The 23216-nt window shown below is 43.1% G+C and overlaps 1 protein-coding gene across 3 annotated transcripts in view; it reads left to right on the top strand.

Moving 5' to 3' along the window:
* ADGRF5 (adhesion G protein-coupled receptor F5) overlaps positions 1-23216 on the top strand; it is a 47195-nt gene that overhangs the window by 5763 nt on the left and 18216 nt on the right. The window contains exons 2-11 of one of the 3 annotated variants that reach the window (XM_026108703.2): positions 8085-8211; positions 9037-9254; positions 14012-14142; positions 16450-16510; positions 17082-17252; positions 18630-18809; positions 20131-20258; positions 20752-20810; positions 21493-21635; positions 22425-22637. In XM_026108703.2, coding sequence (XP_025964488.2) covers positions 14038-14142; positions 16450-16510; positions 17082-17252; positions 18630-18809; positions 20131-20258; positions 20752-20810; positions 21493-21635; positions 22425-22637 — 1060 coding nt within the window. In that variant the 5' untranslated portion in view covers positions 8085-8211; positions 9037-9254; positions 14012-14037. The remainder of the gene's footprint in view (positions 1-8084; positions 8212-9036; positions 9255-14011; positions 14143-16449; positions 16511-17081; positions 17253-18629; positions 18810-20130; positions 20259-20751; positions 20811-21492; positions 21636-22424; positions 22638-23216) is intronic. The other 2 variants (XM_064508327.1, XM_064508328.1) reach the window with 2 other exon arrangements.

Below are 23216 nucleotides of genomic sequence, written 5' to 3'. Positions count from 1 at the left end.
TAATGCTAGATCTGAGATAGGCCTGACACTAATGACTGCAGAGGCTCCAAAAAGGATGAGGAGGGTATGGGAAATTTCACGGTCACATCCCTTCTCCCACTGCAGCCCTTGGAGATGAGAGAACACCTGCTGACGTGTGCTTTTCCACAGCCTTTCAAAACATGGCTCTCAGCTATGCACAGAGCTGGAATAGCACAGCACTGAGCCCACTGACTGTTTCACAATTTCTTCTTTTGTTAACTTTTCCTTTGTTCCTTTTGCACAATTTCCCTGAAACAATGCTCCAGCAGGTGCCTTTGGCATCAGTCTATACACAAATAACAAAAAATAAAAATTAGCACCACAATCCTCCTGAAAACTAAACCTCTGCCCATATCCTAGGCATTCCCCTAGCCTAACCAGCTCAAACCCTTGCACTGTGCTAGGCACAAAACTGGAATAACACAGTTCCTCAAACGTCACAGAAGAAAGTATCTCACAGCCTGTTTATTGCCTGCTTGAGTCCTTATCACTGAGCAGTTGGATTTGGAGTTCTTGATTGATTTGTGTTTATTTTATTTTTGTTCTCACTCAGATGTGTTATCTAAGGTCAGTGCAACTTCCCCTACCCCCATCCTTTCCCTTTTAGCCAACTCTCCCATGAAATATTGTTGTGCCTGGGTGTGCGTTTCTTAAAGTCATTGTTTGTTTCATGTTTGAAACAAACAATGTCTGACCATCCAACTTATTACGCAGTCCTAAAAGGTCATGTTTTATGCACAGAAGGGAAAGCTTTTCTGCTGTGGCTGAGGAAGAATAAACTGGACAGTCACAGAAAATTTCCACTGACACAAGGGCTTTAGCTCCAAAAATCAAATGCTCAGTGACTGTTTAAAAGGATAGACCAGTATCTTGTCTGCTGAGATAAACTGCAGCTCTCTGGAGCTAAAGTCTTACTCCAGCTGCCTATCTCCTCCCTTCATCTCTTCTAATCTTTGGCTGCTCCTGGTTCCTCCCTCCTTGTGTCTTTTACTGCCACAGATCAGCCTATGGCATCATACATTTTTTGTCAAAAATGCCAGAGGGGAAGAGCTATTTAAGCTGCAGGAAAATACTGGCACGGGGACAAATGAGCTTAAAATGGCCAGGAATAATATGAAGTTCAAGAAAGATGTAACACAATTAGAAAGGTGCAGAGAAGAACAACAAGCATTGAAGAGATGAGATGACTTCTGGGCAAGAATGACATCACAGGGCGTCTGCTATAGCCCCTTTTTGATGAAAAGTTATGTGGCTAGAGGGTCCTTCAATCTGACCAAGTGCAGATGTGTTCAGGACATTGAACGATCACTACCCATTAGACAAGCCAGGTAACAGTCTCTATTTTTGCTTTTAAAATGTAGCTTTGCAAAGCTCTAAAGCCAACCAGGGTGGAGAGGGTCATAGCCTCATTAACCAGGGATGTGTCTTACAGGCCTAGGAGAGGGCAAATAGCTAAGGCAATGGATGAATATTCACCTTGGAAAGAAGTCTGCTGTTGAAAAAACATCCAGCCAATATGGTTGTTTCATATCATCTTCCTGCTTCTGGTAGAGACATGTTCACCTCTATTTCTGCTGTCACTGCCATCACTTCCCACAGGAGGGGCCACATTCCCAGGCACAGAATATATAAATGTTTCAGCCAAGAGGAATAGAAAACACTGTCTCAAGAAGGCTACACGAAGATGGATATTTCTGGGTATTCTACACAGCAATATATTTAACTTCATGTTTCACCATACAGCTGCAGAGTGAAAAAATGGAAGCCCTACCACATTAGCTCCTGAAAGAGGAATCATTAACCTATGTTATGCAAGATATTAGAGCACAGATCACAATGATCTCCCACAACCTCATCACCTATAAATCTATGAGCCATCTCTTGCTCATCCCTTTGCAGTAAATTTCTCAGTGCTATGGTCTACTCTAACTTGGCAGGGCTTTGCACCAGGGAAATTATTCCACTGCCTTCTTCACTTCACCCTTGGGGAGCTCTTCTAGACAGCAAACCTCCTTTTGCCTCTTTTTAGTTTCATCTTCTTATATCTGGGTTCACTGCCTTTGCTGCCTGCCATAGTGTTCTCTTCCCTTGAAATCCTGGCTTCCACTTACACCTTTGCATTGATAACCACTCACCAAAGAAGCCACTCCAGGGTGGGTCAGGGATGAGGGCATCAGAATTTAACCACTGGGGCTTAGTTTGGAAAGAGAAAATGGTGGGAAATGTTTGCATCGCTATTATATGACGAGAGCTGAGGCTGGTATCTGAACTGGCTTCATTCAGAAGAGCCTCTAGATGGGTTGCTACAGAACTGGAAAGCACACCTGGAAGAATGACATGGCTAAGACAGCTGGGTATGTAGCCCCTAAGCAATGAAGGAAACCATGGCTGGACTCTCAGTTGAGGGGGGAAGCATTGACTCCAGTCATCCCAGCTCCCACAGAATCACAGAATCGTGGAGGTCGGCACCTCTGGAGATCGTCTAGGCCAACCCCATGCTCAGGGCAGAGTCAACTAGAGCAGGTTGCTCAGAGCCCCGTCCAGTCACACCTTGAATATCTCCAAGGATGGAGACTCCACAACCTCTCTGGGCAACCTCTTCCAGTGCTCGAACACCCTCACAGGAAAAAAGCTTTCTCTTACATTGAGGCAGAATTGCCTATATTTCGGTTTGTGCCCATCGCTTCTTCTCCTTCCACTGGGCACCACTGGCTCCATCTTCTTTAATCCCCCCATCAGGTGTCTACACACATTGATAAGATCCCTCTGAGTCTTCTCTTCTCTGGTCTGAACAAGCCCAGCTCTCTCAGCTTCTCCTTGTATGACAGATGCTCCAAGCCCTCCAAACATCCCCGTGGCCCTTCGCCGCACTCAATCCAGTATGTCCATGTCTGTCTGGTACTGGGGAGCCCAGAATGGGGCACGCTGCCCCAGATGCATCCAGAGCCAGGAAGTCTTCCCAGCACTAACTCTGGTATCAAATGAGAACTCATGTTCCAAAGACTCCAGAAAAGACACAGGGCCAGGCATGGTTCAAGAGGGGCTTTTATTTGTCTGGAAGAGAGAGTGAACATCTGAGAGCTGGACAGAAGGATAAGGTGGAATAGGCCATAACCTGCTGAGCGCAGAGTAGTGACCTGAGCTGGGGAAAGTCATGCAGTGAGCCACAGGGTGGTGAGAGTGTCTAGCTTGAATCTAGAAGCAGTCCAGCCACCAGGCCTGAGCTAGCAAACCCTGCTCCCATTTACAATACACCATGCTAGTGATACCCAGGTATCTCTGCACCACACTACACAGGCAAGGGCATAGAACCCATGAGCTACCTGGGCACCATCTCCCTGCTAGAGACGGAGTTACCTACTCTGAAGGAAATCTACAGAGAGGTTAGTCCTCAGCCAGCCTCTCCTATCCCAACATGGTGAATGGGGCTTTAAGTGCAGGTGAACTTCATTACTTAACCCCACGTGAGAAAAAAGCCAGAAGTCTAGCATTAGTGTGCTTGCTTCCCAGACAAGACAGCTGTACAGCTAACAAGCAACCATGACATGGCTAGCATCTTGTCAAATGTGATAGACTATGTAGCACCTTCCCCCTTCCCTGAGCTAGTGCTTAGCCAATAGTTAGTGCAGTTAATGCTTATTCATGTCAGAATACCCCCACTGCTCCAGCAGATTGTTGTTCTCTGCTGACAAGCAGCAGGTCCAGCTATTAAAAGAGGGCTAGACAGAGGCTGGCTGGTACCATTCAGACAACGTGGAAATGTCCATGATAATGTCTTTCTGCTGCTCTCAGATCATTAGAACTGCTTGAAGGAAGTGATAATTTAGCCATTCAACAGGGCAGTGTTTTCTATTTCTAATTATGTAGCTGAGTGCTTCCTATCCCAGGTGCTGTGCCTTGTGAACATGAGTCTTGTGGAGCTGTTTTCTTCTTGCAGGAAGTCCTGCTTGGTCCCTGTATGATCTGACCCTGTTCTGCAGACAGCTAGAGCCAATTTAATTTTTGTTTTCCAAGCAGACTGTAAAAAGCTCATCACCAGCTCACAAAGAGACTTAGAGAGAAATAGAGGAATTAAAAGTGATAGGTCAAGAAGGAAAAGTCTATGCCTCACAAAAGAAGAATGGAAATGTGACTTAATGTAGAAGACGGTGTGAACCAGAATCCTCCTCTAGAAATATCTATCACCTTGGGGAAGCCCTTGATGGGGATTTAGACATTGTTCAGTTTCTCTGTGCTTAAACCTGAGAGAACATAGTGCTGAACTGGTCCTGAAGAACCTGAACCTAAGATATATATAGAAGAGTCCGAACACAGCTTTGAGTACACAGATCAGTGATCCAGCATGTCTCCTCTGAATCTCTTTCAAAAGAAAACTAGTCCAGAGTTAAACCTCATTCATTGCACAGATATTGAAGCAACTGTAGAGAACCAGAAAGTGGTAATTAAGAGAGGGTCAATAAACTTCTGCATTGCACCCCCTCACCACATGCTCACATGGAGAAAGAATCAAGCGCTCTCTTCCATGTCAGATGTTATTGCCTGTTCTTACAAGCCTCCATTGAAGGGAACTTTGCAGCTACCCTAGGTAGCATAATTCAATGCTTTTCTAGCTTTTACAGTGACACATTTTCCATAATAGTCAGCATATTTGTCTTTGGTTCAGATTGTATGATTCCATGTCACTCTTCATTGAAAACGTTTATATTAGCCCTTTGCAGACTGACAGACTGTTACTGTGTCCTCACCTGAGCATTCTGCTTGCTAAATTGAACAGCCTTCTACCTGTTTGCATAGGTCACACTCTCCTTATCTCTTAGTATTCACATGTCTCTCTTTTGGATGCTTTCCAATACACCAACCTTTGAACACAACACTCCAGCCAAAGCCTCAAAAGTATCACGTAGAGCAGACTAGTTACCTTCTAGGCCTTAAATTCAAAATGCTTGTTGATATATCTCAGAATGAGATTACCTTATTTGCAACAAATTACACTGACTGGATTTAGGCAGCCATTTGCTCTGACTTCCTCTAGATCTTTTTCTGAAAGACTGCAGTACTGAGGTAGGTGAAACCATACAAAGTTACCTGAGGGGGCAAGAAATGAAGCCCGAGGCATTGCCAGGTTCACCCCAAACCCTTTTGTCTCAAAGAAAATCTGCCCGTTAGTTCCAATATGCTTGGGATTCAATCTGTCCTTCTGTTTGTAAAACACATCTCTCTGAGAGGCTGACCATGCAAAATTCAGACTGAAAAATAAAAACACCATGAGAAAAACATCATGAGAACCTGCAGTGTATCAGGCCTCTGCAGGGTGGTTCCTTTCTTGCATTTATGTGTGTTGCATCCAGTTTCAGCCTGGCTTTGGTGGCTTTTTCTGAGTTTGAGATAAAAGTAGTAATGGAATATGGTTGCACAAGCTGCTGAGATGCCAGTTAGATCCTAGAGAGGAGATTTACCACAGTAGGCTTCCTAGCTACTGAAGTGTTAGTGGCCTTCACAGGACTGCAGTGAAGGTGGATGAGTTTAGAGGGCTGTATCTTATTAGTTTCATTTCTAAATTGTTTCCAAGTCTGCTTTTGCCTTGAATAGTATCTCTCAGATTGCATCTACATGGGAACATTACCATGGTCTGGTTTGCTTGTACCAGATGAAATCTGTCCCCCTGCCTTTGTAATGGCACATTCTCAGTGAATTACAGGGTCAGCATAGCTCTGCCTTGTTTTGGATGAAATGCTCCTAGTTCAGAGCAGATATCCTGTAACACACCCTTCGTATGCTCTCTGACCTGTTCTGGCTCTCAAAGTGCAGGCTCAGATGTTTAAAATGCAACTGCTCTGGGACTGGAATCAGGATAATAAACACGGGTGATTTGTGCCCTGATGGGTATAATTGATGGCAGAAGTATTTCAGGACCAGTGTCAGGCAGGCTAGGGGGAACACCCTGTAGCTGGTGCTCAGTTGTCATGCAAACCCCATGATGGATGTGCTTTTGGCATGGTGCAGGGAGGCAGATTTTTCTCCATTGCTCTCTACAACATAAGAACAGAGAGCTATTCCCTGCCAGTGGCCTAACATATGCCCGGCCTCCAGCTACCTCTAATGGACCAGTCAACACCACCACTGGTTCTGCATTTCACCAGTGTTAAGCTCTGTAAGGCAGAAATTATTTTTTTGTTTGTACAGTACCCAGGGCATTCTGCAACCTGCTCACCTGCCACTGCTTTAGAAATGTATAAGCAACAACAACAGCTAGCTTAGAAGCAAGTTTACCTCTGGCTAAATCCAATTCCTTCAGCTGGTGAGATCTTTTTAGGCTTTCTCCTAAATATTTGCTAAACCAGAACTCTAAAATCCAGAAAGTTCACAGTTTCTGGTGACATGAGGGTACCTGATGAATGAATAGAGGAAAAGCACTCAGCAAGGTGATTAGGAGATTCAGTGATTCCTCTGTGCTCACGTATCATGTTGATTATGTACCTAATGCTCTGACATTGCACAATTTTCACATTTTCCTGCAAAGCAAATATGGATTTCTCGTACCTTTTAGGCTGCAGTTTGAGGATATACACTGTCTCCAACTGAAACCCTATTTTAAGGTGTCCCTTTCCCTTGCCACCATTTTTTCCCCATTCCTACGCCCCAAGGTGCTGATGGCTAAAATTTTTGAAAGCTACAGCACCAAAAAAAAAGTGTGTGTGTGTGTGGGGGGGGGTTAAATCACAACAGTTCTCTCATCTAAGACTGGTACTGTGGATGGTGTGGATCCACCACAGCTAAACCTGTCTAAGCCAGGGATGTGCTAGTCCTGCCCTCCCCTGCACCCCATTCTCCGTGAGACACTGCCACTTGTCTGGACCTGCAAGGAGGCAGCTGCTGAAACAACACTGGGTGAAAACTATTTAGCTGTTTCTGCGGGTGAAAACTATTTAGCTGTTTCTGCAGGGATAAGGCATGGCCTCAAGTGCAGCTGAACTGCTTGCTAGGGCAGAAAGGAAGAGGTCCCCTGCTCCTCACCCTCCTGCCCACCTCCATCCCTCCCTTCCCCTTCCCTTGAAGCCACATGAGCTGCTACCCTGCTTGCTCTGGCTCTGGCACTCGCTGAGCCCTTCTCTGAGCTGATTAAATTCACTCATATGAAAGAAAGCTAGATGCCTTTTTGCTGTGTTAGTTTTCTGCAGGGACAGTGAATTAAATCACCTCACAGAGGGGTCTGAAAAGCACTAGAGCTAGTATATGGTTAGCTGTAAAATTCCCTCCCAGAGACAGAGGCGGTTGCATATACTGCTGTAGATGTAGCCTTGGTTTTCTGCTTGTTTAGATCCCCGATCTAAGGGACCTCAGGTGGGCATCAAACAAGACCATTGCCACTGCAACACTGGGTCAGGCCGCAAGGGCAGGGTGACATCAGCTGTGCCAACTTAATCAGCTTAAAACTGCTGCCGAACGGCCGAGTGCTGACTCACCACAGTGCAGGGAGCAGTGAGCGGCCAGCTTTGTGGGAAGGGGAACAGGAATAGGCTGGTGTTGCTGCCAAAGCAATATACCCTCAAGCTGGCTTATCGGGGAGAAGTTTACGGCCACACACCACAATATCCTTACAAATGCTAGCACCTGCAAAGGCTGCAGGGCAGACTTCACTAAACGCATTTTGCTTTTAGCAACTCAAACACAGCAAGGGGCAAATATGGTGTGATGTGTCTCAGGGCTGTTAGAAATCAAGCAAGAAGCACACTCACCACAGACAGCGGATGCAAGGATGAAGACCCATTCTGAGTTCACTCTGAAATAAAAATCACCACTGCTGCCCTAGGCGGTTAATACCAAGGGCAAAACAAAAAAATGCACAATGCTATGGTGACAGCCAACCCTCCCATCCCAGTGCTGCTAGGGTCAACATCCTTTATCATATACTGCCAAATTCAGTTGGCAACATGACTTTACTATAGCTTCTGGAACCAGCCCTGGGGTCATGACCCCTTAATTTGGGAAGTACTGCAGAAGTGGGAAAGCTATGTCACCTTAACAGGGATCTTATAAACTTTTTTGACTCCATTATTCTGCAGTGCAACAATGAGTGACATTTATGGCTTGACTCAGTTGCCTGCCTTTTGGGATGCCCTGGTGCGTCCCACCTGGCCTTCAGCTGCCGCCTGGTGGCCCTGGAGATCCTGAAGCACCTCTGCCTGCCCTGTGAGTATACCACCCCCCTACCAGGACTTCTTATGAGAAGTCAAGATCTACAGAGGGACCATTCCCAGTCTGTGGGGGAACAGGAGCTATCTACATAGCCTCATCTGCTGAAGAAACTGCTGCTTAAAAAAAAAAAGAAAATCCCGTATGATCTTAATCACAAGTTCTTCTAGACAAATTGCTTGAGTTCAGCAAGTCACTGCCTCACATGCAACACTACAGGTACAAACCCCAATGATAAACTGGTTGCAATCAAATACTGTAGGGACAAAACTCCATTGTTATTTGGACAGGTGTCCTGTGTGTATGCAGTGGGCTCCTGGCTCTTGAATTTGTTCAAGGTAGAAACACAGATAACAACTCAGAGCCCCCACCTAGTCTGGGGAATTTCCTGCTCTTCATCGTCCACCACAGTGGCCTTCAGAGCCCAGGTCTGAGTCTGCGCAGCTGCTCTGAGGGCACTGGCACACGTCCCCAGAGCCTGCCAGGCTTAGCCCACTTGACTGCAAGCCTGACAAGCTGAGCATGCTGCAGGCTCATGTAGGAAAGACTTTTTTTCCTTCTTTGTTTTTTTGAATCAGAGCCCACAAACATTTTGCCCCAGCTACATAAACAGAGTTTTACTGCTTACGGTTCTCAACTCCCTCTTTCCATTAGAACAAAGCAGGTGAGTAACAGCAGTGGAACAAGTTAGTCCACGTGATAAAGTAATTTGCAGATAAGACACTGAAGGACTTAGATCAGCTCAGGGGGAAATAATGCAACTACCTGATAAATGGTATCAGGAAATATCTCCTCTTAAAATTCCTGGTGTGCTTTTTGCAGCGGCATCTCTGGTCAGCCTCACACTTGAAAATCGAGCGCAGACTCTAGAGACAACATGTTCTCCAGGCAGTAATAACACTCAGTTAATTGTACAAGCTCCTATGACTTGTATTCCATTTGAGAGAGATCAAAGCAACCTGGGCTGTTGTGGAAAGGAGAGGACTTTTACAATGTCATGGATCTAACTAGAAGACCTTCTCTTTGAATCATCTGAAAAGGTAAACCATATTATATCTCTGGGTTTCTTCTTTATTTTCTAAAACATACAGGCTGGTATCTTTTGTGCTAGGTGGATTTTTAAGACATGGTGTCATTATTTTGCAACATTTATGAAAAAGAGAAACTAAGAGAAAAAAGAATAGAAGGTCATGTATATCATCTATGTTTTGGGTTAAAGTGCGACTTGGCTACTTAACTCTGTGGAATTTTTTGTACTTTAAAGTTAACTTTAGATAACCTTTTTTGGCCTGAATGCTGTGGAGAAGAAGACATTTGCTAGCAAGCCTGGCTTTCCTTATTCTCTTGGGCTTTTTAAGTCTATGGTACTTATTGCCTCTCAGGAGATGGTTTGTATCAGGAATGGTGAACATGTCCACATAGCTTCTGATTTTCCAATTATGCGTACATAGATAACGGAGCAATTACTTGCTAAAAAGTTTCCATCAAGTCTTTTTTCAACAAGAAATTAAATGAACAAAGGGAACAGCCACATAACTTGAGAAGGAAATTAATATTTTCTCCCATTTGCAATTTGATTTTTGTTTGCTAATTTTCTGATTTTCCAGATATTGGTTTGAGACTTTTGGATTCTTAACTAGCTATTGAAGCTTGAGTAACAGCACTGCATCATTTACATGAGTTATCTTCTATATGGTTTATCATGTGTACAATTAATGGGCTGCTTTGTCTCAGCTACAAGGTTGCACAAAGGGTGTATTTCAGAATAGAGAGTAACCCACAGTATTTGAATATGAATGCAAGTTTCTGAACATTGGAAAGATACATGCAAAACTATTCCAGCTGCTATAACCTCTGTTTTTTAATGGTCTTTTTTCCTTTCTATTACCTATTTGTTTTATCAACCAGTTATCACTGAAATACAAGTTCTTTGTACAGATTAAGGTACTGCAGTATACATAGTGTGTATATGCCATACATACAAAGTTATCATAAATCTCGTTCTTCTTAGTGTTTCTATTACTGAGTCACATCGCAATCTCAAGGAGTCATTTCACTGCTTCTGGCTTGGCAATGTTGCCTCTTGATCCATCTTGATCTAGGGATCAGCCAGATCCATGGAAGTCTTGATGTTATCACAAGTGGTTGATGTCTTCCAAATAGCAAAATAGTCTCTTTCGTGGAATTCTAGATATTGATAGAGATGCCTTGGGAACTGAGGAGATATTTCCTTTTCCCTATATTTTTTTTCAGTTCTGTCCGATATTCATATGTTGTGTAAACAAAGACTTTAATAATCATTTGTTTTAAGGATATGTATTTTGGATACAATGAATTAGTGAGATCCTTCTCTTTCTGGTTAATTCTATATAGGAGTATAAGAGCAGTCACACTGAGTCAGCTCAAACGTCTAGGTAGCACAGTATCTTGTCTCTGATATTTTTTACTTAAAAGAATATTAAAAGCAGGGCAAGTATGTAATGTGTCACAGAATACATGATATCAGGATCATTCCTTTTGGGGTACCCTACCTTATATTTATCAGTGTTAAATTTCATCTCCCCATTTCATGGGGTCCCTGTGCAGATCTTCATAGACAGAAGGTTTTTGTTAATCTCAGTCACTTAATATTGTCCACAGTGTTCCCTCATTAATCACTGCCTTTTCCTTATCATTTGAGAAGAGATGGTAAGACACAGGTGTACACATATGTTCCTATGGAGCTCTGGTAACGACATCTCTCCATCGGAAAAACTGATCCCTTCTTCCTACTCATCGCCTATCTTTTAACCAGGTCTGTATCTAGGTGAAGTGTCACAACAAATGAATCTCTCTAAGAACCACCTTTGCTGAGGAACCATGACAAATGCCTGTCAGTGAAACCCAAGTCAGTAATTTCAAGGCTATTTTTTGGCTATAAGCTCATTGCTGTCCTCCCTCCATTCACAAGGTGACATCACAGATCATGTTTACATTTATAACTTTTTGTCACAGGGCCTCCTAATCAGCAAAGCACCCTGTCTGCTTGGCAGCATCAGCTCTGACATGCAATGTAGCGGCATGAGGCACCCACTGCCAGTGTTCATCATTGTCTCAGGAGGTGCTGATTTGCTGTTCAGTGCTATTCTTAAGAATGTTTCCTCAGTACTTGCATTTCTTAAAATGATTTTTGTGGTCTGCTTGAGTTCTGCCTTTTTCCATAGCTCTCTATTAGCTGTTCATTCTGGAATTAGATAACTGGTCTGCTAGGGATATTCAGAAAGTACATATTCATAGCAAAACACAAAACTTGCAGTATTCTTCAGCACCTTTTCTTCATTACGTCTTGGTACATAAAGTGTGTCAGCACCTTCTCTAAGAGTCCATGCATGGTTTGCCTGCCCCTTTATGTTTCCTTATCCAGTCTACTGCATAAGTAAATCAGCTTAGGTAATACTGATATGAAAAAGGTTCTTTTTTTCTGGACTTTGATTTCAGGCACCACATTACATTCTTGTATGTCAGTACTCTTGTGTTCTAGGTTATTTTCTTGTTGACATCAGTGTTGTTAATGGAGGTGTACTCTAAAAAACTTAAATTACACATTTTTCCAGGAGATAATGTCAGGATGTCTGTGGCAGTGAATTCAGATTGTCTCTTCCTTATAGACCTTTCTGATAGTTTTAGTGTTTACTTCAAACTTCACACAAAGATCATTTGAAAATGCTTAAATGCATTGAACTGGAAGGGATCACTCCATGCTGTAGGTGTAGAAAGGATCACTTTACTAGACTTTACGTGTAATTTAACACAAAGCACAGAGATGATGTGGCTGATAAAAATATTTTAGGTGAAATCACAGAATAATTGAGGTTGGCAGGCACCTCTGGAGATCATCTAGGGCAACTCCCATGCTCAGAACAGGGTCAACTAGAACAAGTTATTCAGAGCTATGTCCAGCTGGGTTTTGAGTATCTCCAAGGATGGATATTCCACAGCCTTTCTGGGCAACCATTCCAGTGTTCAACTACCTTCACAGTGAAGCTTTTTCTTATGCTCAGATGTAATTTCCAGTATTTCAGTCTTTGCTATTGCCTGTTGTCCTGTCACTGGGCACCACTGAAAAGAGTCTGGCTCTGTCTTTACCCCTCCATGATCAGACGTTTATACACATTGATAAGACCCCCCCCCCGAGCCTTCTCTTATTGAGGCTAAACAGTCCCAGCTCTCTCAGCTGTTTCTCATATGACAAATGCTCCAGTCCTTAATCATCTTCACAGCCCTTTGCTGGACTCACTCCAGTGTGTCCATGTCTCTCCAGTGTTGGGGAGCCCAGAGCTAGACCCAAAACTCCAGGTGTGGCCTCACCAATGTTGAATAGAGGGGGAGGACCACCTACCTCGACGTGCTGGCAATGATCTTCCTAATGCAGCCCCGGATGCTGTTGGTCTTTTTTGCATTCCTGGCCCACATTCAGCTTGTCCACCAGGCCCCCCTGGGTCCTTCTCTGCAAAGCTGCTCTCCAGCTGGTCAGCCCACAGCATATAGTTATGCAAAAGGTTATCCCTTCCCAAGGGCAGGGCTTGGCATTTCCCTTTGTTGAACTTCATGAGGTTCCTGTCTGCCCATTTCTCCAGTCTGTCAAGGTCCCTCTGAATAGCAGCATAACCATCTGGTCTGTAAACCACTCCTCCACATTTTGTATCATCTGCAATCCAGTAACTTTCTCTCAAAAGGGTGGATAATAAAAAGGGACAAATGATGAGAGTCCAGGTGACAAAGGGTTTAATTACATGGTCTTTTCCAGGCAGGCCCAAGTAAAATTCCTCTATTGATTTACCTTAGCAGCTATGCTGAAAGCTGAGGTAGTTCAGGAGCTGCAGTGGAGCAGATGAGACACCCCTGTTCAGGAGGCAGGGATGTCCACGCTCAGGCTGGGGCAGGAGGCTGGGCGTGTAATAATTTCAGCCATCCAGTTTTAATACACAGCTAAAAGTCTGCCAGGTTCATTAACACTGCTAAAATTTTAGCTCCTACTGAAGCAGTCACCCTTCACAAGAAATTAGCAAATATCAGACAGCCTTAAGGAGGGGATTTCTCCATCCAGTTTAGGTGCCTAAAGCTATGCACATGGGGTCTCCCTTTGAGAGACTTTGCTGACTCTACAGAGACCTTAGGAGCTTTACTTCAGGAGGTTTTTCACGAGAAGCCTAAAACTAAGGAAATAGTTGTTACAAGTTTGGCTGTATCCACAGCCACCCTTTGTTGTTCCCCTTGTTAGCCAAGGGGCAACTAAGGGACAGAAATCTCTGGCTGAGCCCCCAGTTTTACCACAGCCCTCTCCAGGGTGTGACATCGCTGGTAACAGAGCCCTCCCTGCTGCAATGGAGCAGGCCCTCACTAATGGCAACACTTCTGACTATTTCCCCATATTCTGGCTGTGCATTTGCTAAGTGCCACTGGGAGGAATATTTGCAAAGCCAAAATCAATTTTTATCGTGGGAGATGAATTTCTGTCACCTCCCTTGTCCCTGTTAGAAATCTGCTTGGGACTCTGCTTTCTCCAAGCCCTATATTTCTCCCTCCATTTGGGGTAGGCACAGCCACATGAAAAAAAAGGAGATATGAGAGAAACAATCTGGTGACAGTAGCAGGGGAATAATTATAGACCCTGTTCCTTGCTATGTCTTGTACAGAGCAAATAGGCCATGTGTACTGAAATATTTTGAAAATACTGTTTTTGTAGAGTGTGCTGATGCTTCCTACTCTGTGAGTCAACTGAAAATCTTCTCATCTTTTTGCTGCATTTTCCTTTCAGACTGTACAGCAAAGGCACTGGACAAAATGCCATCCTGGAGTACTGCAGCTCTTTGCTGCCTATTTCTACTTGTTGCAGAAAGGTGCCAGACATCACAGGACTCAGACTTTGACCCATTCATCCAATATGTAGTGAGTATCCTTTCCCAGACCCACTGGTTTTTACTTGCTCTCTGCTTGTAATGCCCAGCTGCCATAGCTCTCCTTTACATCCACAAAATCTTAAAGGAAGTCAGTGGAAGATCAGGTGGGGAAACTGAGGCCCCAAAAGTTTCCCCAAAGGTGTAAAGTGAGTAGAAAAGCCAGGAACTGAGTTCTTCTTGATTTCCACTCTCCAAAAGCAACTGAGCAAACCTGCAACCAGCGCAGGTATGCTTACAGGTGCTTACATGAAGGTGACAGGAGTCTCACTGATGTCTTGACCATGGGACATGATACAGATGAATAAAAATGCCGCTCCTGACTGACCTTGTGTTTAAGATGCTGAACTTGGACACAGACTTTACTCCAGTTTCCTACTTTTTCAATAACCTTTCTGGGATACTGATTCTTTTCTTTTGCCTCATTGACACCAGTAGTCTGTATTATGGAAATCTGTTTGTGCTCAGTGCTGTATATATATTTGGTAGAAGATAGTTTCTGCACAAATAGTCCTAACTAGAAAGGACAAAAGAGGAACAGAGAAACAAAAGGACTGACTCAATATGAGTTCATAATCTGTTAAAGAAAATTAGTCTACAAATCTACCAAGTTCTAGTCTATCAGTTATTAGACCAGAAAGTACTTCTGCATTATAAATCCTTTCGAGCCAAAACAGTCCTAACTGCATCTATGTACCACAGGGCCCTTAACCTTGGTGGACTTAACAGAAGACAACTGCAAAAATAAAATGTGTATTTGTAAGCTGCATTCCTGCCCTGATCTGGTTCATGGCACCATGCTATGGTTGTGTCAGCACAATCAAGTGGACAATGAGCTTATTTTGATCAGGCTGAAAAGAGGCAAGGAGAATTGGAGAGGAAGGTGGGAATTCAAGCTGTTACTGCCACCATCCCTGCCTCGGCAAACCAAGACAAACTGGTTCCTGCAGCACCTTCCATCCTACCATGGATGGTTAACAGGGACTGAGTATCTTGTTTGCTCTGTGTTTTCAAACTGCTTCCAACTCAGCAGTTAGGCATTTTCATGAAAAGAGCAAAAACTTATTTCTTAGCATCACTGATGCATGATACACCCTGCAAATGAGTCATTATTTACTGGTGTGAAATATGTCTCGTGTGAATATGGTTTAAGTATTTAACAACATAAAAATACTCTGCAGTTTTTTGGGAAAACAATTAAAAAAGGAAACCACCTAGTCCAAACGTGGAAGAAGAAGTGGATCACAGAGGGCTTTTTTTAAGCTATTCCAGCTGACCTCTGAGCAAGGTGAAAGGTAGTACCCCTGGCTGTCTAAAAATGCCAACACTCCTTGGGATCTCCACTGCCAGCACAACTGTGATATGAAGCCCAGCTCTAATCACACACCAGATGGTTCCTTTATGTAAAGAGATGACTTAAGAGTTGCCAAGCTATTCACCCTTTCTGTAAATAAAGATTTCAGTAGGGTTCAAGAAACTGGCAAAGCTTCAAATTTCCTGCCTGTGTCTCTGCTTGTTCTTTAGCCTTTATTTCTAACAATGGTGCCAGTGTATTTTTAGTGTATGGCTGAAAAATAAGATGGTCTGCATCTCATTTGGCTGTATCCTGCATGAACCCAGTCACACTGAAATTGTGCCACCACTGCCCTGATCAATCATATGTTAGCAGTGGCCCACGAAATAGCTGTTAGACCTAACGCCTGAGCTGGAGCCAAGGTATTTCAATCCCCTTTCTGCTCCTACGCCAGCTGGCTTTGCTGCTGCAGAGCTGGAATTTCAGAGCAGAGAGGATAGCAAAGGGCAATATGAGTTCACTTTCTGGATGCAAAGACTAAGTGGAACTCATGGACCCAAAGTCTCACAAGCAGTATCTTCTCTCAGGAGGAAATATGCCTTCCAGGGCAGCAGCATAGGGATCCATCCAAATCTGCCCAAATGGGGTGCAAAGGGGAGAGAGTGGGGAGAAGGGCCAGATGGCCTCCTGAGTGGTTTGCAAGGCTGCCAGAGAGAGGGAGCGCTGCGGGCAGCCCTGCAGGCAGTTTGCAGGTCTGCCGAAGAGGTTCTGCTAAGCTCAGGCATATTGCCTTGTGGAGATATGCAGAGAGGCAGATGCAAGCTCAGTACACCCCTTAGCTGGTGTTTAACATTTCCCTGCTTGGAAGATATGAATATTCTATTTAAAGAGGATGAGTGGGGGGAGAACAGTGGAGGGAGCATTCTTATTTATGCCTGCATTTTCTTCACTATTTCTCTCACGCTAGCAACAGCAGCTAAAACTTTCTTTTGTCTTCTCCAACAGATTGACAGTACGCTAGAAGAGGAACGTTTCTACCCAGAGCGGCAAAGGCAGAAGCGAAATGGTATGTGCACAAATGTGTGGTATCAGAACAGATTCTAGCAAGCCAAGGATGAAATGACTATTGGGGACAGCATCTCTCTAGGTAGTGAATTGTCATCAAAAGGGGGGAGGTAATAAAGGCATAAACCACAGAGGTGGAAACATTAGCTGGTCAGAGATTGAAATATATGAGCACAGCTTTCTACGCAAGATGAAATACATGCTGTAGAAAAAAAAAAGGCAACTTTTGGCAGGACAAGATCACAAGATAATCCCATACAGCTTCAGTCTATGGCTGATGACCTATCTGCTGAGTTGAAGGAGAGAAGGGGTGAGGCAGCTTTTGTCAGCATATATTATGCCACTTATATCAGCTTCCTATTGCTCTGAGTCCAAAGAAATCTGTTTTTTGTCAGACATGCAGCAGATAAGATACATGTGTGGAGTATCTACTGATTAGGAAATGGGAAGCAGAATACCACATTCAGCTAACATTAAACAGCAACAAAGAGCCCAAATGCTGACCTGGAAGCTATCAGCTTATGATTTACCCTAACACATAGCTTTGCAGTCTCATCCTATTTCTCTTTCAGTGCTTACTTTTGACTCTCCTGCTGTGGAGTATACCGTTGACATTGAAGTAAGCCTTACAGATTCATCCTTTCTGGGGCCAGTCAAAGAGTATTTCAAGAACCTTAGCCTTCCAGTTTCAGCAAATGTTTCAAATGTAGAGATGACAGTTTCAAGCATCAATGTTACAACAGGTGGGTTGGTTGTTTTTCTTGCATTCTGGTAAACATGCTTGTTTGTCAGTATTTGATCTCTCCCAGTTTTACCGCCCACCTCACTTAGACATGAGCAAAACTGAACAGTCTCTGACACCTACTGAAAGGCCCAGGACTGAAGCTTTAGCACATAACATAAGATCATGTTGTGTTATCTGCATCCCCGCTGCTCCTCTTTACATAACGTTGGCATTAGGAGTAGCCTAGAATTCTTTTCTCTTTTTAAGGAAGAGACAGAGTGTGAGAGAGCCTGAGCCAAAGGATTTTGCTCCAGTTTGAATAACAAGTACTCTGAGTTACTGTAAAGTTTCAGGAATCTGTAAAAGCAATTATCAGAGTGTTTACTTCCCTCAGACTTGCATTTGGAATGTAAATTACAATAAGAGGCTCTACTCTGTCCCCAACAAAGACACGCTTCATGGGATGCCGTCTTTTCCTGATGTAGCTCTCTAACTTATTCTTACAGGCCAAGATATCAGACAGGTTTTATTATCTGAGCTGTGGTTGTGCAACATCACATCCAAATAATTAAAAAATAGTAGAGAATATATAAACACACTAAGGATTTACAACAGTAGAGGAGGGGGCTGTTTTGTGCTTTCTTATCACTGGACCGAGACCAGTGAAAGGAAGTCTGAAAACAACATGCAAACTGATATTTTAAGGGCCTTCAGGATCACATGCAATGTGCAAAAAACATTTTGTTAATATTTTATTCTACTTCATTGAGACTTAAATCATTTGAGTAGCCAATGGCACATTAAGAGCAGAAAAACTTACTGTGAAAAGGGAGTTTTTTGATTAGAGAATGTATGTCTTCAAAGAATGTCATGATAATGTTGCCTTCTCTCATGTAGCACTCCAATGTCGAGATACACAATGACAAGATGTCAAGATACAGAATGACACAGCATCTCACTAGCCACCAAGACCTGAAAGACCGTTACATTCTTTTGAAGGCTGTTATTACAAGCTTGAAAAGCATATATGATGTTTACTTTTAGGCCAGGCAATATATTAAATATCCAACCTTAAAACTATCATAGGACCCTGGCCAATATGCCAGGGAAATTTTTAGGATCAGGCTTCACATTTCCATTCATATAACACTTACAGAGAATTGATCAGACTTCTCCTTGTACAAGTCTAGTTCCTCTTTTTGGTTAGTCATTTATGATTAGTACAGTAAGATCTGCAAGGCATCAGATCATCATGCTTACATCAACTAAGTGAACACACAAGAAAAGCAACATTTAGTTAAGATCACTGGCATAAAGATATGGGGGGGTAAATACATATCATGCAATATGTTATGCCTCATTTATCATTCTCATATACTTCTCTGTCTGATGCTAGTCTGTCTGCCCACTGGTGAGAACAAGAGCTGTTGCTCCTGCGAAAGTGGATATGCATGGCCAAGAGCAGTTTGCAGTGATTTGATAACCTGCCCTTCTGCCAGTCTAGCACCCGAACAGTCCTGTGGCTACATCAAACAACTGCCTTTCTATGGACCTTACTGTGAGCCTCAGATGGGAGGTAAGGAGAAACAGCGCTGAATTTCATCACTGTACAACCCACACGCTGGTTAGAAGAAATATGGGATAGTGCTAAGGATGCTATCTAGCAGTTCCTCTGGGTAGAACTGGCTACACATTGCCAATGAATGTGCAAAGTCTGTAGAGATGCTCTGGAGCTCTTATTTCACATTGTGATGTGAGCCCAGCTTGAGCCATGTACTCAGAAATATTTAGTGTCCATGCTGGAGCCCCAGCTCAGTCACTTGCCTCCTTGAGACTTTCAGCTTCTGCTAAGCAAAGAAAGTTTTGTATCCTCAGACTTTCAATAGAGGAACTTAAAAATGTGACCAAATTCTTACAAGATGAGATGGAACAAAAAAAAATAGCATGTATCTTTTATTTGCTTTTATTTCATGACTCTTGTGCCAAGCTGCCCATGACTTTTTAGGAACCTGACTGATAACTGGACATCTAGGCTTGCCAGTGCTGGAGTGGAGCATTACCTGTTGTCTCCACAGTCCAGGACAAACCCCATGAGGGTTTGCCTATGAATTGTGATGGAGCAGCATGCAGAGATACCCAGAGGCAGCTTCAGAGGTGGAAGCATTCCAACACTGTCAGTATGCCCACTCTAATCAATGCTGCTGAGAGGCAACGCTTTTATTCCAGGGCAGCCCCTTGCCGATACAGCTATACTGCTTCCAGGACTAGAGCTAGAATCTCTGTGAGGCAGCCCACCACATGGAAATCCCAGCTCCCTTGAAAGTTTAGGGCCCTAGGCACCATGCTCCATTGCATGATATGGACATGTCCTTAAATGGATCCGGCTCAGAAAATTCCCATAGTTTTCCAAGCATTTTACATTCTCTTGTGCCCATTGATAGCTCTTGACTCAGATTTTACCCTCCTGAAGTCATCAAGGATTTTTCCATTAATTTCCATGGAACATAGACTGGTCCTATGGAGGAGATCCATCCCATCTAATTGTAGCTGTGTAGAAGTTAAGCATCTGGTCAGAGTTAGTCATCTGAACTTCCTCTACAACTGGAACTCTTTAGTGATAATTCAACCATCGTAGGAAAGCTGTCTATCACCTTCTGAATGTAGCTCATTCTGGAGGTTATCTACAGCTTTGCATCAACTGAAGAAGAAACACAGACATCTAGCAGACACCAGACCTCTCAGATAAAGACAGTAGAATCCTACTTTTCCTGTCATACGGTTGAATCAGAGCAAGTTGTAAGATTTGGGCTTGAATAGAAAGTGGATTAGGTTAGAAATCATTCTGAAGTAATTGTTTTTAATTATTTATACATTCATTTTTATCCTTTTCCTTACAGACTCTTGTGGTATGGGAGAGCCACTTGTAATAAATATGTCAGTCAGACTCGACACAGTCTTTACAAATGATCTCAGGGATTCTTCTTCTGAATTATACAAAAAATACAAGGCTGACCTTGAAAAAGCGGTAAAGACTTTTTTTTCCCATCCCTGAAAGCACCTAGTCCCCTTAGAAATATGGAATTTATCCTAAGTATCAGTGTCTTACCTGTGAAATAGTGTGTACTGTCTCTGTCCCAGCGGGGAGCTGTGAAGCATGCAGCAATGGTAGCTACAAAGAGGGCCAAAGCTAGTCTCTACTGGAAGGCATTAACAACATTCCCATTCATTTCAGTATGCAAATAGGCAGGGAAGTATTTAGGAATATTTCATATAAAAAAGCATGAAAAAAAATCACTATATTGGTCCCAGTTTAAGTCCCCATGCAAGCGGTACAAATATAGAATGAGACTGTCAGCACAAATTTATCCCAGTGAAAGGGAGAAGAGCACCAGGCCCATTATACCAGCATATATATGCTATACGCTTTTAATCACGTCAGTGTTGAATGGAGAGCTTCCTATTTTAAGCAGCCTAGAGTAAGATATAGAGGACTCACGCCATGTAATATCTCTTTGCAGTTTAGTGAGAGCTACAGATGCTTACCAGGCTTTGTATTGGCAACAGTAACCAGTTTCAGGTAAGGAAGCAATTTCTTTCTTCTGGAACAGGCATCTTTCCATCCTATCTCCTCAAGGAGACATAGTTAGGAGCAGGTCAACAAAGACTATATTCACTGAGTTTAGAATTTCACAGTTATGTGCCTACTGAATAAGAGTAAAACAGGAACAAAGGAAAACTGAACTATTAGCATGAAAATGGGATTATGGTAGAAGTCACTGCTGTGCAAAAGTTCATGCAACATATTAACTTTCCAGCTGGATCGAAGCCTTTTATGGGCTTTCTGAAACAGCTGAATTCCATCCAAAAGGCAAAAGGATGCAAGTAAAGCTACAGGAACATCTCGCAGGCCATTGGGAAGATGAATTAGTACATTGACTCTGAGTGTAGCACTGGATATGGATACAAGAGACATTACTTAAGTCAACACATATTTAAATGCAGCTGCATTTTAGGATTTCTAAGGGAAGTTTACTAGAAATAGGCATCCAGGTCAAGGGGATGGCCCTTATAAGTGTCCTGAGTTGGGGAAGAGCTGTAGCACAACCTTCTTGTACACCAGAGCAAGTCTTGTGTCACAGGAGGAGCTTTCATGGGGTTCACATATTCCTAGCCATGCAAGATGGGTCACCACAACAAATAAATCCACTAATGCAAGGTTATTTATTTCTGGTCGTTCTCTCATTCTTGTATCTGTTCAGGCCTGGAAGTGTTTCTGTGAATTATGAAGTAAAAGCAGCATCAGCAACCTTCAACCAGATAGAAAATTCTAACAGATTTGTACCACAATATCTAGACACATCGTACAGGCTAATCCCCACCTCCTTTATCACAGAAATAATGAGTAAGTGTAAAGCTCTCTCAATATTTCCCTTTGACCTCTTCTTAGTATTGCTAAACTTATCCATGCAGCTGCCTTATACTGTTGATTACTTGGTACTGGGCCTTCAAAAATTGTGTATTGCTCTGGCTGTTTCATTTCATCTCATCACACACCATCAAAGCTGAGGAATTACATGAGATAGCCAGCCACCCAGTATCTCCCACTGAAAACCAAATCCTTCCAGCAACTCCACTGAACCCTGATGCAATCTCTCCATGGGAGAGAGACTGAATACCCTTGAGCTCACTTCCAGAACTGTGACAATCCTTAGCATATCAGGCTGCCAGCATTTCCCTCTTCTTTAAACAAATCAATAAATCTCTTTCACTTTACATAAGAGCGGGTTCCTTCTGGTTCCCTTAGCACATTTCCATGCCACTGCTGGAGGATGGTGTGCCACACCACAGTAGCCTGACCAACTGCCCCAGAAAGTGCTGTACGCTCCATGCACTGAGCACTGGACTGTCTGTCTCAGACTTGGAGGATTACCTCAACCTGGTTGCTTCTCTTCTCAGTTTCTCTACTTATAAGGTAGAGGTGGTGATAATATTTCTGGGATCTATGGCTGACAAAGACAGTAAAAGAATCTGTCATGGGAAAATGACATACCTTGCACCAGAGATGGTGCCATGTAAATGATGATGAGTATGTATAAGTTGTTAAACACCTATGATTCCCATGAGATGAAAGATGCCATACAGATGTGAGCTGAATGACAATAATACTGAATGCTGCTCTTTGTCTTCCCAGATCAGACAAACTTCACTGTGAGTCCTGTAGATATTTTTGAAGGTGATACAATAACACTGATTTGTGAGACAAATATAGCTTCTGAGAATGTGACCTGGTATCATTCTGGTCAGATCATCTCAAGCAGCAACCGGCATTCACTGTTGATAAAAGTTACGCATGGAACCTCAAGGACAGTTCTTAAAATTACTGAAGTTACAACAATGGATTCTGGTATGATTTTCTCTCTGTTGTTAAAACAGCAGATGCAAATCTCTAGTGTGAGTAGTTTTCTATAAAAAAAAACAAAGAAGAATGCAGTGACTGCATTTCCCTAGAGTAAAAGTATAGTGTCCCTCATAGTTTTTGTATTTGTTCTTTCTTTAATGAACCATCTACTCACTGGCAATGCCAGGTAGATGTGAGGTGACCGAAGTGACTACATAGGCCTGGGTCTTCTCAGTGTCAGGATTCACTGCCATATCACGGGAGACAGCGGTGGCTACATAGCTGTGCAGCCTTCCCACCCTTCCAGTATAGTGACTCATCAAGCACTTCTGCCCTTTGCAAACATAAGCTAACTAGTAAGCTTGGAGTTACAGCGTTTTTCATGTGTTCATGTTGAGGGCTGTTTCAAAATCAGAAACAGGTAAGTTGGTGGAATTGTGGTGGGAGGAGTTCTACATGCACTGTCAGAGTCTTGACTCAAGTTCCCACTCAGTTCTTGAGTTTGGACCATGAATTTTACATCCAACTTCAAAAAGCATGGGTGCTATGATGCAGGATAGCCTGTGACATTGGGAGGTGGGAGTT

Source organism: Dromaius novaehollandiae, chromosome 3 (genome assembly GCF_036370855.1).
Source record: "Dromaius novaehollandiae isolate bDroNov1 chromosome 3, bDroNov1.hap1, whole genome shotgun sequence".
Classification (NCBI taxonomy): domain Eukaryota; kingdom Metazoa; phylum Chordata; class Aves; order Casuariiformes; family Dromaiidae; genus Dromaius; species Dromaius novaehollandiae.
Note: the sequence above shows the minus strand (reverse complement) of the source record. Positions and strands in the feature narration are given on the sequence as shown.